Raw genomic sequence first — 13,739 nt, forward strand, 5'->3', positions numbered from 1 at the left:
GTTGAAGGTGGATCAGAAGGTATGATCCACAAGCCCCTGCATCCGGGAACCACTTGTGTGGGTCTAAATTTATATGTAGGATTTTCTTCTCTGACAAGCAGCTGGCAAACCTCATGATTTATGAGATACTGCCCAACATCACATAGAGAACTTACTTATTGCAGGTGTCATGATTCCTGCTCTTGCCAACAACATAAATTATGGTAGCCTGACTGTTTTTTGGAATCACAACAGCTTTTGAGAAAACAGCTCCAAATACCACATTTTCCTATCTAAAGGAAAGAATATTTTTCATTACTCTTCTAAACTGAAAGTGGGAAATCCATAGTTCAGGAAAATATGTGACTTTCAGAAACACTGATCCTTGCCTGGAATGTCGTTTTTTAAAATAAAATTTTCTACCTTTCTTGCTAGACAGCACAGGAGTGACAGTAGATGTGTAGCCAATAGTTGTTAAAGACCTTTGATAGCAGAGAACTGATTCAATATTTCACAATCCTCTTAGTCATTTTTCCTACACTATCTAAGAATCAGAAATAGCATTAAAGCTGCTGAAATCTGTACCTGCAGACTTGCTCAAATTTACTTTTCATTGCAAACCATCAACAGTGGTTTAGAGTCTATATTTGAGTCTTTATAGATGAAAAAACCTTTGGGGCAATATGTGCAATCTACTGAAAAGTAAGATACAAGTATGTATGTAATTTAAACAAGAACAAAATATTCCAGTTCCCAGCAATTGAAAAGAACAGTTTATTTTAATCTTTTATAATTTCTTTTAAAGCATTTGTCCACATAAATGAAAGAATGCAACTCTCTATCCCGTAGAAGTGTCCCCCTTAAACAATCATGAACATTTGTAAAGCATTTGTTAAGACATGCACCACCACCAATTTAAAAACCATACATCTGAACTGATAGTTCTGCTGCTTTATTGTAACAAGAAACATATTAATTGGTTGGGATATGTCTGTGTGTAGAAACCTCTTATGTTCATAGCACAGAGGTATTAGTGTGTTCCTCTAGTATGGGCTTAACTATTCCCTGCAGGCACTGTGAGCCTTTATTTTACTAGATAAAAGTGCAATTTGCTTAATTTACTAGATAAAAGTGCAATTTGCACCAATCTTTTAGTTGACATGTTCCCTCTTTTAATCACTGGCAAACATACAAAGGTACTCTGTCCCAGAACAGAGTAGATTTCTGAAATATCTCATCTTGCTGGTGTTGTTTTTGAAAAGAACTATCTTGAATATTCTCAGAATGCTGCTGGTTCTGCATTTACGCAGGTTGCCATGACAGACTTATGTGGTAGTATCTTCAGTAATCCAAGGAAAATTGAGTAAACTACCATCTGAATAATAATGAAAAAGACTTCCAATGCCATCCTAACAGGAACTTGCTCATTTTAATACACATTTCTCACCAAGTCTTCTGCTTCTTTTCCTCTTCAAAAGAATTTTTTACTTCCACAACATGAAAAGTGGCTCTACCAAGATTCAACTGTAAAATCTGTTTGCAATAAACTTCACTAAAAGTTATTTCAGCACATTCAGCATTGAGGATTTGAAGCTGAGTGTCTGCTGGTTCTATTAAAGCATTTCAAGCTTTGAAAGAAATCAGAAATCGTCAGAAGAGGGAGTGGATTCTGGCTGACTCAATACGTTGTATCTTGTCTGATGCAGATGATGTCTTGAGAGCAGAATTATGTATCCTCAGTGGCATAAGCAGAACCATCACTGAAGTTACTATCAACTTCAGCTCTGCTGTGGCAATGCAGAGCTAAAGAGCTGATGCAACTAGAGATTTCAAAATGGAAAATTTAAATTGCGTTCAGTGGAAGAAATGAAGAGAGAGCTTGTCTGGAAGTTGATTTCCAAAGTATTTCAGGTGATGAATCAATGCTTCAAGATGCAAAGTCAACAGATGTGGCCTAATATAACTGTTTCCTTTAGGAGTTTCAAAACAGATTCACTGGCTGTGAAGGAGAAGTTCCCAAAGCAAGGGAATATTTGATTAAATATCCTGCTTTACCAGGCCTGTTTAGACAATTTCTTGCTGAACGTGAAAGATGTGATAGGAGAAATAACAGCAATGTATATCACAATCACTCAAATGGTAGTAGCATTTCAGTTTTTGTTGCTCCTTGTATCCCATTCCACCTTAATCTAAAGGTGTACTCTTGGTTTCTTGCTGGAAGGACTTCTGGACACTTTCTCCCTTTAATTAGTTCCCATAGAGAAAATTCTTCCATGCAAATAAAATATAATGAAACACTAAGAAAGCCAGTGGGTGCTGCAATGTCATTATATGCACTGGCTTAGAATTGACTTTTTTTTATTAGCCTTTGTCTGAAAAACTTATCTGTTACAGTTGAGCTAAATATACCACTGGATGTCATTCAGAGCATGATCACAGATAAAACAGAAAAAATTAACTAGCAGACCTTTGGGACTTGATGACTAAACCTGTGACCACATCTGGATCACTGGAAGCTCTCACCAAACCAAAAGATTAATGATGAAAATATATACTACAGAGGATCTCATGATTTACACATACTGAGGAAGATCCTGAACTCTATATAATTTTCCAGACACTTGATGATGTATAAGGTTTGGAAATGTAAAATTTGGCTGAAAAAGAACTATCCAGCTGTACTTCTGTAGCAGCTTCATGCTATCTCTACAAAATTCCCCAGTGCCTCTGGCATTGTTCATGTTCATTTTTCAGTCCCAACTGAATAGCTACATTTTGGCAACATGGAAGAAGCATACATTTCTAACCCTGTCTCTGATCTGCACTATCTATATCACATCTCTTGAGCAGTTTAGTATATTGTGCTGAGGAAGCAGAGTCAACCACGTATTAGAGACGTCAGAATGATTAGATTTAAGGCTAAACCCAAGGGAAGAGCCAGAAGCATGGAAATTCCACAGCATTTCAGGTCAGTGACCTAGCTTGTTTGGAAATACTCCACTGCATTCCACTTGAGCGATTGGTTCTAAAGGGAGTTTGGAAAAAATGGCCTGTAATAATCTTCTTTTAATGTTGTGTGATAACAGTAGCCTAGAGAGTGGCAAAAAGGAATTAAAATTGGTAGATTGTTCTGCACAGCTCTTTGTCCTCAGTTTGGAAGTAAGAAATACTGCTGGTTAGTAGTAGCTGAAGATTTTCTTAAAGTTTATAGAGAGAGTTCTGGGAGCAGAAAGTCAGAAGCTTAATGAAGTCTTTTTTCAAGACAGTTCTATCTTCCTGTTTCAGGTCTAGGAATCCTGTCTTCTCGGAATTACGTGCATTGATACTGCAAAAGCAGGTATAAGCCACAGACCAAAGTCAGGACCCTGATTTGATGGCACATGGTATGTTCAAGACAGAGAGACTCTTTCTCCAAAGAGCACATATGTTCTATGAACATGTATTATTTGAGTATCATAAACTTGTTTATAGTTTCCCTAAAAAATAATTGTAAACTAATATTAGGATTTCCAAAAGATTTAAAACAGCAAAATCTCTGTCACTGGCAGAAAGGTTCATGAGTGCATATTGGGAAGTGAGTTAGTGATGGACATATCTGGTTCACTTTGACCCTACCTCATCAAGGGATTTAATTTCTCAATACAAAACCATCATGTAGGTTCCCAATGCAGCAGATCCATGCACTTTTATTTATCATTTAGCAAATACTCCATTTAGCTAACCTCAGTCAGAAATAGGATAATCCAGGCACTGGATTTATGGCTTCTGAAATTCTATTCATTTCATTGACAAAAGTGAACATTAATCTACCTGTGGACTAGGGTGACATTTCTACCATGCACATAAAACTCTCCTAAAAAAATTAGTAATATTCCATGAGCAGGTCATGGATATTCCTCTTTCTTATAAATACAACATTGATACTCTACTTTTCATTAGTTCACTGCTTTCTTCATAGAAACTTTTCCTAACATATGTGAGAAAAATAAATTTTTTCTAGGCCGTTCTTCAGTCAATGAAGAGAAAAACCACAAAGCTCAAGCACTGACAGCAATGTGACTACATGGAAATATTATAAATACAGCACAAAGAATCAATTAGGTTGTAAAAGACCTTCAGGATCATTGAGTCCAACCTTTGACTGACCACCTCAGTGCTCATTAAAGTTAGTACTGCCATGACCAGCCCTCCTTCTTCATCTCCAGTCATGATGACTCCACCACCCCCCTGGGCAGCCTGTTTCAATGCTGAACTACCCTTTTCAGTGAGATAATTCTTCCTGATGTCCAACCTGAACCTCTCTGGCTCAGCTTGAGGCCATTTCCTTTAAACTGGTTGCATGGGAGAAGAGACCAAACCTCACCTGGCCACAGCCTCCTTCCAGGGAGTCAGAGAGAGTGATAGGGTCTCCCCTGAGCCTCCTTTTCTCCAGGCTGAACAACCCCCGTTTTCTCAGCTGCTCCTCACATGTGTTCCAAACCCTTCACAGCCTTGTTGCACTTCTCTGGACACACTCCAGCACCTCAATGTTTTTCGTACTGTGGGGCCCAGAGCTGGACCTTGCACTCAAGGTGTGGCCTCACCAGTGCCAAATACAAGGGGATAATCCCTGCCCTGCTCCTGCTGGCCACACCATTGCTGACCCAGGCCAGGATGCCATTGGCCTTCTGGGCCACCTGGGCACTGCTGGCTCATGTTCAGCTGCTGACAAGCAGCATCTTCAGCTACTTTTCCTCTGCACAGCTTTCCAGCCACTCTGTTCCCAGCCTGCAGTGCTGCGTGGGGTCGTTGTGACTGAAGTCTAGGACCTGGCACTTCACCTTACTGAACCTCAATCTAAGTAGAAACATCTAAGAAAAAAAAAAAATCAATTCACACCTGTAAATATATAAAAATTTTCACACTCACTAATACATGTAAGCCTAAGACTTAAAGACTGAAAAAAATGGTGCTTGAAAACTCACTGCAATCGTATTTCAATGAAATATACTTTGATCTTTAACCAACAGCAATTCCAACCTATTTTCAGGCTGTGACATAGGAGTGGTAAAGCAGCCATATTTGGAAGTAAGACAGATTCAAAGCACTCATAAATTTAGGTAAAAATTTAGGTATCAAAAAGGGCTAAGAGCCCTTTGCAGAAACAGTGATTAGAAAGATTAGGATGAAATTGAAAAACAATAAAACAGCAGTTAAGAAGCTAAACTTGCTTAAAAAGAAACAGATAATGTAAGAATATCTATAAAAATAACACCTAAATTATCACAAATTCAAAAGCAAAAGACAATGTAAAAATAAAAGTGTATTTGGGAATATGTTAATCTGTTCTTAGTTCAGTGAGGATATAGCTAATACAGTTCAGCTTCAGGTAATTTGAAAGTCTCTTTTTGCATTATGTCTCTAACTGGGAATGCACTTAAAAAGGCAGATGATCAGTGTGAACTGCCAAATTCAGTGAGTGCATAATTAATATAATGAGAATAATAAATTTTTATAATGAAAAAGAAATCTTTAAACAATTTAGGATTATTAGAAACAATGTATTATTCAAAGGAAACTATTTTAAAAGGGGGGGGTCTTCAACAGCTATTAATAAAACAGAGTTAATTTGAACATCCTGTGGGGTTCTAGACTTTTCTATTCCAATTAAGCCATTACAAATATAAGGGAGAAGGCTCCTCTACCCATATTTGTCTTGAAGTCTCACTCCAACTTTGTCTCCCTCTTTTATCCTCCACTCCATTTTCATCATTTTGGAGAGACGCCACTATATGCACTTTAAGAGGTATAGTGGCAAAACCTATTTTTAGCAGACAAGTAAAATGAATTCTGCTTTAGTGTTTTGTGAGGGGTTTATTTGGTTTGGGATTTTTTCATTTGTTCTTTGTGGTTTTTTTTTTGTTTGCTTTGTTGTTTTTTGCCTGGTGGAGTTTTTATGATTATTATTATTTTAATTTTGTTTTTAAACAGCAAATTATAAATAAAATAAGACACTTCTGGAGATAAAATCTTCACACAACAAATATCACCACAGATTTATGATGTTTATCATTTAAGGGAAAGCTAGTATAGAAAGCTTTCAACAATTTCCAACTCCTCAATTACACTGAAGAATTTATTTTGTTCATTTTTTAAAAGAGATGAGCACGTAAGCATGTCACTGTTTGAAGTGCACCTCATCTCTGTGCACTGAAAAATTTCATCCATAATCTTTCTTCAACTTCTCCTGAGATAGGCTCAGTGTGGACAGAAATAGGGACCTTTACCTCCTTTGTCATATATCCAAATACCATATCCAAAACAACATAGTCTCTGAGCCATAAGGGCACTTGTCTGACCTGACTGAATATCCCTATGTTGGGCACATTTTTTAACAAATTTGATGTACTGGCTCTTTAGATGCCATTATGTTCTTAAAATATTTAGACGACAGTTCCTTTTAATTTGTTTAGTTCATACTAAACATACATACCACTCTTTGTGGTTTATAGGACTGACACTTAGATTCATCCATTTCATTTCATTGAGGCAAGTAGCTCAGAAAGAATCAAATAGTCCTTGGAGATCACTTCAATTATGTCATCAATCTGCTGATGACCAACATTACCAAGATCTTGAAAGATTCAAAATGGCCTACTTGAGTTAAATGTTCAAAGTAGAGTGGATGCATGTCTGCCAATATCTTGAGCAGATGTGAGTATGACAGTTTGATAAGAACTTTCCCAGAGGAAAAAAACTGGAAATAAATGTTAAGTTCTCTTTCAGTCAAAAGTGTTCATTTTAGGCAGTCTTTAGAAAATGTGTATTAACGATATCCAATTAAAAGCCGCAAACCTTACAGAAGCTTCAAACTCAGTGCCCCAAAAAATTCCTCCAGTGTTCTAGTTCAAAAACATATTTTCTGAAAAAATAAAAATAAAAGTATTGGTGCATCTTCAGTCTTTCCTCTCTCACTTTTTCTTCTTCCTGATTCATGAGAATTTTCTCTCTTCCATCTGTGAGGTGTTTCTGGTAGCATGCTGTGTACCTGTGCAGCTTGTACCACTCTTCAACACTCTTGTATTTATAAGACAATGGTTTTGCATCAAGTTCAGATGTTCAGATAACTGGCATATCAGAGGTAGAAAGGGAAGAAGGGCAAAAGAAAAGTGGTCAGGTGAGCAGCAGCCTGCATTTCCATCTGAGAAGGGACTGCCATTCTCTCTGGTCACTAGAGTAAAAGCCCCTTCCCCTTACGTCCAATGAAGTGACATCATGTCAGCCAGTCTACAGGGATTTATATCTCTTCCGCTTTTCCACTATTTCTCCCTTCAGACATCTTCAGGCATAATGAGTCCAGGAAACACTGCTTAAAACTTAAATCCCCTTAAATCCAAAGTCAGCCAAGTACCTATAGAACACTAATTATAATGCCAGCTTGAGCAGAGAAGCATGCTGTGGTGTTATCTTTCAAGGAGCAACCATGAAACTGTTCCACTCTCTCCAAATTTTCATGTGATTAAATAAGCTGCCTCCTGCACCAAGTCATACCTAAAAATAGCTTTGGCTTAAGGCTTGAATTAAAGCACAATATAATACAAAGGTAAGTCTCTTAAAAGATACAGCATATTGACAGTTTTTCTCATAGATCCAAGAAAAGTCCAGAAGGTAAGAAGTCAAAAAGAACATCTGCACAACCTGGAAGCACAAATTTTAAGCGTATGGAATCCATGTGCACTTGGAAGAAAATCTTCAGTCCATTTATTCCTGCTACTCCATCAACACCCTGTCATGTCCCAGCTGACCACTCTTTTCATTTGGCTGCTTTGTGAGGTATGTGTTTTTTTAGGAGTGATGCCAGCTACTTTATTCTCTCTTCCAATATCTTCATGCTGAGAAAAAAAAGTAATCTCTAAGATTTACATGCAAAATATGGATGTATTTCCCTATAATTAAACTCTTGGCATACAGGATGTAGAATGTACCTGTGACAAGGTGCTGGAACAAATTAATGAGATGGAAGGGTAAAGCTTCAAGTGCTCACTAGAGATTCCAGTGGATTATTTGGAATGTCCCTGGTAAAACACAGTACACAGCCCTCGTTAATTCAAGAAATAGGTGGAAAAGAAAAGAGAAATAAAGCTAGGAAGAAAAGAAAGGAAAAAAGGAAAGAAAGAAAGAAATAAAAAGCAAGGAAAATTTATATCAAATTTTATAAAGTCCTGTGACCAAAATAACAAGGATTTGAGATCAGCTGTACTACACAGACACAAGAGCCAAGCAGAAGTAGGCCATATCTTTCTCATAGCTACTTTGATAAAAATGTAGAATAACATCACTGAATCGGTGAGGGGATCAGAAGTTATTTTATGAAAAGATTTCACATACACTCATAAGAGATCTTTGGGTATAATGCTCCAAGACCTAGTGACTGTTAAAGAGAAACTTCTTCTATCTATTGCCTTTCAGCATCCTATTTTACTATGTTGGTATTCCAAACACTGATTAAATTTTGCTCTTCACTCCTAAACTGCTGAGTAGAACCTCACTTATTTTGCAATTACCACCTCTGCACGATGACAGAACCCACTTTTCTAACCTGGGACACAATGAAGGAAAAGTTTTCCAATGCTTTTAAGGAATAGTTTTAATTAGGAAACAACACACCATGTTAATATTGTAATGAAGAAATCAAATAGACATAAATGATGATTTGAATAACCATGCTTTTAGTTTATAGGGTACTTGAAAATGAGACAGAGGGAATATTGCAGGAAAGGACAAGTAAGTTGATGACTAATGAGCAAAAAAGAAAAAAAAATTCTAGACTTGTAATAAAATACACTAAATCCTAACATCATTTGCTGAGATGGACTGTTGAGACCAACCATTGAATTTGTATGCAAGGTTTCCTACTAAATGAAGACAGATTTCTTAATAACAAAGGCTGGAAGAGGCTTGAGTAGGATTTCAAGAAACAATCAGCTGTAACTTTTTCCTCATTGTCTTGAGATATACACAGTACTTACATCCCAATGAAACAATGGGGTTTTATATGCACAAATATCCCTATCATCTTTACAGGCATAAATAGAAAACAAGGCTGTGAACTGCAGTGTTTCATAATGCAAAATAATGCAACACTGGGCTATGTTGATTTAAAGTCTCTGAAATGTCCGAAGTCCAAAGGTTGATTCTAGGTATTTAACATACAGAATTTCATACTGCACAGACCAAACAAATATAATGTGAGCAATGCAGACAAAGATATCACAGAGTAAAAACATGATCATTATGTGATATTTATTTTTCCCTCTTGCCCACTCATTTTTAATCATTTTACCAGCAAGAATCAGAAGAGGAAATTAAAATAATATACGAAGATACATATGGTATGCTTTGTGGTTCCCGACCTTCTTCCTAAACGAAGATGAAACTTACTACTTTTTATGTTATGCCAATTGGCACAATATAGCTTGTGTTTTAGGATTTGTCCATTATCAGCTTTAAAATGCAGTTAGAATTAGTCCATAAAGATAAATAATTTTGGTTCCCTGAGACTAAACACATCTGGAAATGTTTTTTGCACATCTAGCAAAAACAATCCAAAGTTACAAAGATACCTTCAAATTAACGGTGTGCTTCGTGCAACATGCATGGCTTGAAAGGAAAGATACAGCCAACATGTCCAAATTTTTTGTGATACTAAGCCATTTCAAGCCAAGAAGGTGCTGGGATGTAAGGCCTGTAAGACACTTCAATATATGAAACTCATGAACACTAAAGTAAAACTTCTGGTTGCCCACCCACCAACCATGAGTGATGTCAGGCCAAAACTGTTAACAATAATATTCCAGGCCATGAAACTTTGACATATGGCAATTTGTTCTTTCCCAGAGAGGCAGCAACACTGAAATTCCTCTCACAGGAGGAAAGCTATGCAAAATATGAAAATCTTCACCTCTCCCTCTACAATGATTGAAACATTGTAATGAAGTAATATATGGCAGATTAGTTTCTTTCCTTTTAGAGGAGATATTTTGCCAGTAGAACTTTTCAAATCTTTAATCACTGGGAGAGATTAACAGCAAGCCTGGAACACGTGTTGAAATCCTATCTATCTGAAACATACCATAATGCATGTAGCAGTTTCCTTTGGTAGGATCCAGCTGAATAGCCTTCATGAAGTACTTCTCTGCCTCACTCTTGCGTCCCTAAAAAAAAAAAAAAGGGGTGAAATTATTTTAACAGTGTGTCACTACAGAGCAATCATGTACAGTTAAAATTTCCAAACTCCAGGCACTGCAGAAAAACAACAACTATTATCACTAGACTTTAACTTAAATAAATATGAGTGTTTAAATACTACAGTAAGTTTTGTGGTCAGCTACTTTATGGTGAAGATCTCCAGACTAAGGAAGAAATGTAACCAACATTATAAATGTCCAAGAAGTAAGGAAGTGGTAGAAACATATTGCAAAAAGTATTGAAGTATTGTAAAGGGCTTTGGGGTGAACATCAGTTCCATGCTACTTTTCTGGACAAGCAATTACACTCACCCAAGCTAAACTCAGAAGGAAAACTAGGACAGAGCTTTAGTCATGCTCTTAAGAAAAAAAGTCAGTGAGGGCTGGGGGAGGAAAAGCATGTTATGGTTCTACGAAATCACAGAATCCTAGGAGTTCTCATGTTGGAAAGGACCCTTAAATAGTCACTCCTAATCCCTGCTCCTCATAGGACTACCTAAAACCATGTGACTACATGTTTTCCAGATCCTTCTTGAGCTCTGACAGGCTGGGTGCTGTAACCACTTCCCTGCAGAGCCTGGTCCAGTGACCAGTCACCTTCACAGTGAAAAATCTTTTTCAAATATCCATTCTGAATGCCCCTGAGGTAGCTCCATTTCTTTTCCTTGCATCCTAAAAAATACTATACACACAGCCAAAGGTAAAGTTACCACAAATGAAAGTACATAAATATAAACTATTTTAGAGTTTAATGTGGAAAGTAAAAAAAAAAATATGTCTTTCTGATTTTAATGTGGGAAGTCAGATTTTATCAGAAATCAATTCTGACAATCATAAAACAACTGTAACAGAAATGCTAATTTTTAAAGACAATGGTCAAGGGTATGACAATTGGTCAGGGAAAAAAAGAACCAAAACCAACAAAACCACAGCCTAAGAAAACTTATGGTAAAAAGAATAGACATTTTCTGAGACAGAGATTTTCTTATCACTGGAATCACCAAATCTCTATAGGTCCATTATGGTATAGAAGTGCCAGAGCAGATGCATTAGTGGTCATTATTCTTGAAAAAACAGTGATATTGGATTAGTCTAGTCTGATACTCAAACACAAATCACTATCACATATTCACTAAGACACCTGCGACCTGTTTATCCCTATCCCCACAAAATTAGCTGCTGTGGTTTGTGCTATAAAATAGGCAGCCTGCAGAATAAAGAACAGTTAAGCTTAACCCCTGTGGAAGAAAGGCTTTGTGGTCTGCACCTCTCAAGTTGCCTCGAGTGTTATTTCACAGATACAGCCATATAGGCTTTCTCAAGTTCTGTGGTTTGGAAACAGACATGGCACACATCCTGCACTATCCCACAAGTTAACACAGGAATAACAAAGAGGTCTGCTCATGATTACAGCTGCTTTAGATTCTCAGTATTTCCCTCAGGGAAATTGTCTTAGAGATAATAAAATAGAGTGAAGGAAGTTGTGCAGCAGACCAAGAACTGCATGAAGACCAGGTTCCACCAAAACCAGCAGAGGCCACATTTCAAGAGATCATCCTGGAAGAGATACGAGCAGGCTTAACATTTACAGGATTCCAGTTTCACAAAATGAATGTTCATTGGAGATAACAATTCAGCCTTATTATATTGTAAACTTTCTTTGGTAAAGCCGTATTCCTTACAGCCAAGTCCTCATGGCACAAGATTCCTACCAACCAAACGGTACAACTACATGATAGAGTACACTATCTTATACTGCAGTGGTTCATCCTGCTTTATTAAAAAACCCAAACAACTAAACAACAAACCCACAAACAAAAAAGCCCAAACCAAAAAAACATACGACAGGTAGCCCAGACTGATTTTTCTTCTTTTACTAGTGGAGTAAAGACATACATATATATACATATGTATATATATATGTATGTGTATGTATATGTATGTATGTATATATGTATGTATATCTAAAACACCATTTTTTTTAAATAGCATGTAAGTATAGTTAAGAACAAAAAATGAATAAGAAAATAATCATCAATTAAAACAATTGGCAGGATGAGGTGATAATCAAACACTCACATTTGCACATTAAATCTGAGGCTGGTAATTGTGGTCTGCTGAAAGTTACAATGGCTTTTCTAAGTCTAGCATCAAGGCTTCAAAATGCAAGGCACTAAGCATATGTATCATGAACACTGACAGAATGAACATCTACAGATTTTGCATAATTGCCTTTTTTAACAGAGTCACATAATTAGTTTTAGCTGTTTGCACTCTGTGTCTATTTCTAGAACATCAAAGCACAGTTCATTGAATACAGTCACAAAATTGTAGCTTCTATGGACAGAACTATAAGGCCACAAACATTTGTCAAACATGATTAATTTTTATTTACTGGAATCACCAAAAATACATGACTGCTCTACTCTTTTTGGCACTTTCCAAATGGCATGCTGCACTCAAGTTCGGGCTAGTCAGGAGACCTACAATACACAATGATGACAGGTGCCAGCATACATAACATCAAAAGTACTGTGCTATTTACAGGCTCAAATGGTCATTTCACAGATAAAGGGGAGAAAAATCTTTAATTATATCAGCCAAGACATAAAGTCCTCTGATTAAAAATAATCAGCGAAGTTCCATCTGTTCATGTTGGCCATCAATTTAATTTATATACATTTGTCAAAAACTATTTTAAAAAATGAGTAAAAGTGTTTTCTTGTAGACTGGCATGGTGAGGAACCTTGCACAACACCACTAAAATGTTCTGCTTAATGCAGTCTACTGCTAAAATGTCAATACCTCAGCATAGATTTAATATACACCATTTTTTGTGTCAAAATATGTAAAATACAACCACTTGACAGAATCAGGCTATTTCACGATTAAAACTTAGTTTTTATCAACCTTTTTTCAATTATCCAATATACATCTTAACTATCCAACAGAATGCAGACACTGTGCAGTTTATTTGACAGTAATCCTGTCATTGTCCCTTTCCCACATTTCTCAGCATTAAATAAAACAAATGGTATAAAAGAATGAAATTATAACTCTTAAAGAAAATCCAACTAATTGTTTTAACAGCTGAAAAATACTGATTTGGGGCAGGAAGCTATTTGGTGTGCATGCTCACTGTTACGTGTATTGACCCATACAAACACAGGAATTGAGAGCTACTGGAAACCTCCCAATTTCTAGCAGCAGGGTTTGCAGTCGTATATGCACAATGACATACCCTGGCAATTTTACAAAGCAAAAAACTCTAAGTTTACAACCACATGATAGCGGACTTTTTTTAAGGATAAAGAAGTTATTCATAAATTTTAATGAAAATACTTGACAGCCCTGAAGATTAATAATGGGATATAAAATAACTTTCTCCTCCTGGTCACAAGTTTACATTCAGTCCAGGTCAGTGGCTAATGAAAAGGTGCTATATGACAGCTCAGGAGAAATGAGTGGGTGGTCCCAGCCCAAACCCTAATGGAGATCCTCTGCACAGATGCACTGGCATATTTATGGCTTTTC

The 13,739-nt window shown here is 36.7% G+C and overlaps 1 protein-coding gene across 2 annotated transcripts in view; it reads right to left on the reverse strand.

Moving 5' to 3' along the window:
• Nucleotides 1-13,739, reverse strand: part of TMTC2 (transmembrane O-mannosyltransferase targeting cadherins 2) — a 233,768-nt gene that overhangs the window by 33,443 nt on the left and 186,586 nt on the right. For both annotated transcript variants that reach the window (XM_005519400.3, XM_088055777.1), the window contains exon 9: nucleotides 10,091-10,172. In XM_005519400.3, coding sequence (XP_005519457.1) covers nucleotides 10,091-10,172 — 82 coding nt within the window. The remainder of the gene's footprint in view (nucleotides 1-10,090; nucleotides 10,173-13,739) is intronic.

This window comes from Pseudopodoces humilis, chromosome 5 (assembly GCF_049639895.1).
Source record: "Pseudopodoces humilis isolate 2021_Gansu_Grassland_sample_001 chromosome 5, ASM4963989v1, whole genome shotgun sequence".
NCBI classification, from domain to species: domain Eukaryota; kingdom Metazoa; phylum Chordata; class Aves; order Passeriformes; family Paridae; genus Pseudopodoces; species Pseudopodoces humilis.